Genomic DNA, 828 nt, shown 5'->3' with positions numbered 1-828 from the left:
CCCGGGGGCCGGGAGCAGCCGGCCGCCCCCCCACCACGGTTCCGGCAAGGTGGGGGGGGCAGATTTAGCTTATTTTTCAAAGGACAAAAAGGTGGGGGACAAGCTCCGTGGTGGGAGGGGTGGGTGTGCATAAAGCTTTTTGGGGACCGGTCCCTGAGTCCGGGGGGGCCCCGGGGCAGCGGCGAGGGGTTTTTTTTGGGGCGGGGGGGGAGGATCAGGGGGGCGCGAAGGCACCTCGAGTGCAAAATGTGCAAGAAGGAGGGAGGGCCACCACGGCGTCAGTCGAGGAAGCGCTGGCAGGCCTTCTTCCAGCGGCAGGCCGTGCACCACATCTCCCGGTTCTCCATGCCGTACACCTTGCGGCACTTCTTGGCCTCCCCCCGCGGCCTCCTGCGGGCAGAGGGGACACGTCACGGAGGGGACACAGACACGGGTATGAGGGGATCACAGAACGGTTCAAGTTGGAAGGGACCTAAATATCGAGTTCCAGCCCCCTGCCCTGGGCAGGGACATCTCCCACCAGCCCAGGTTGCTCAAAGCCCCATCCAACCTGGCCTTGAACCCCTCCAGGGATGGGGCAGCCACAGCTTCTCTGGGCAACCTGGGCCAGGCTCTCACCACCCTCACACCAAAGAAGTTCTTCCCAGTATCTCATCTCAATCTCCCCTCTTTCAGTTTAAAACCATTACCCCTCATCCTATGGCTCCCCTCCCTGATCCAGAGTCCCTCCCCATCTCTCCTGGAGCCCCTTTAGGCACTGGAAGGGGCTCTAAGGTCTCCCCGGAGCCTTCTCTTCTCCAGGCTGAACCCCCCCAACTCTCTCAGCCT

General features: G+C 62.7%; 1 protein-coding gene across 1 annotated transcript in view; it reads right to left on the bottom strand.

Moving 5' to 3' along the window:
• Window positions 1–6: 6 nt before the first annotated feature.
• The window catches only part of SLC2A4RG (SLC2A4 regulator), a 5,342-nt gene continuing 4,520 nt past the window's right edge, over window positions 7–828 (bottom strand). The window contains exon 11 of the mRNA XM_014954834.1: window positions 7–390. Coding sequence (XP_014810320.1) covers window positions 279–390 — 112 coding nt within the window. The 3' untranslated portion in view covers window positions 7–278. The remainder of the gene's footprint in view (window positions 391–828) is intronic.

Source organism: Calidris pugnax, unplaced genomic scaffold, assembly GCF_001431845.1.
Source record: "Calidris pugnax isolate Ruff unplaced genomic scaffold, ASM143184v1 scaffold50, whole genome shotgun sequence".
NCBI classification, from domain to species: domain Eukaryota; kingdom Metazoa; phylum Chordata; class Aves; order Charadriiformes; family Scolopacidae; genus Calidris; species Calidris pugnax.
Note: the sequence above shows the minus strand (reverse complement) of the source record. Positions and strands in the feature narration are given on the sequence as shown.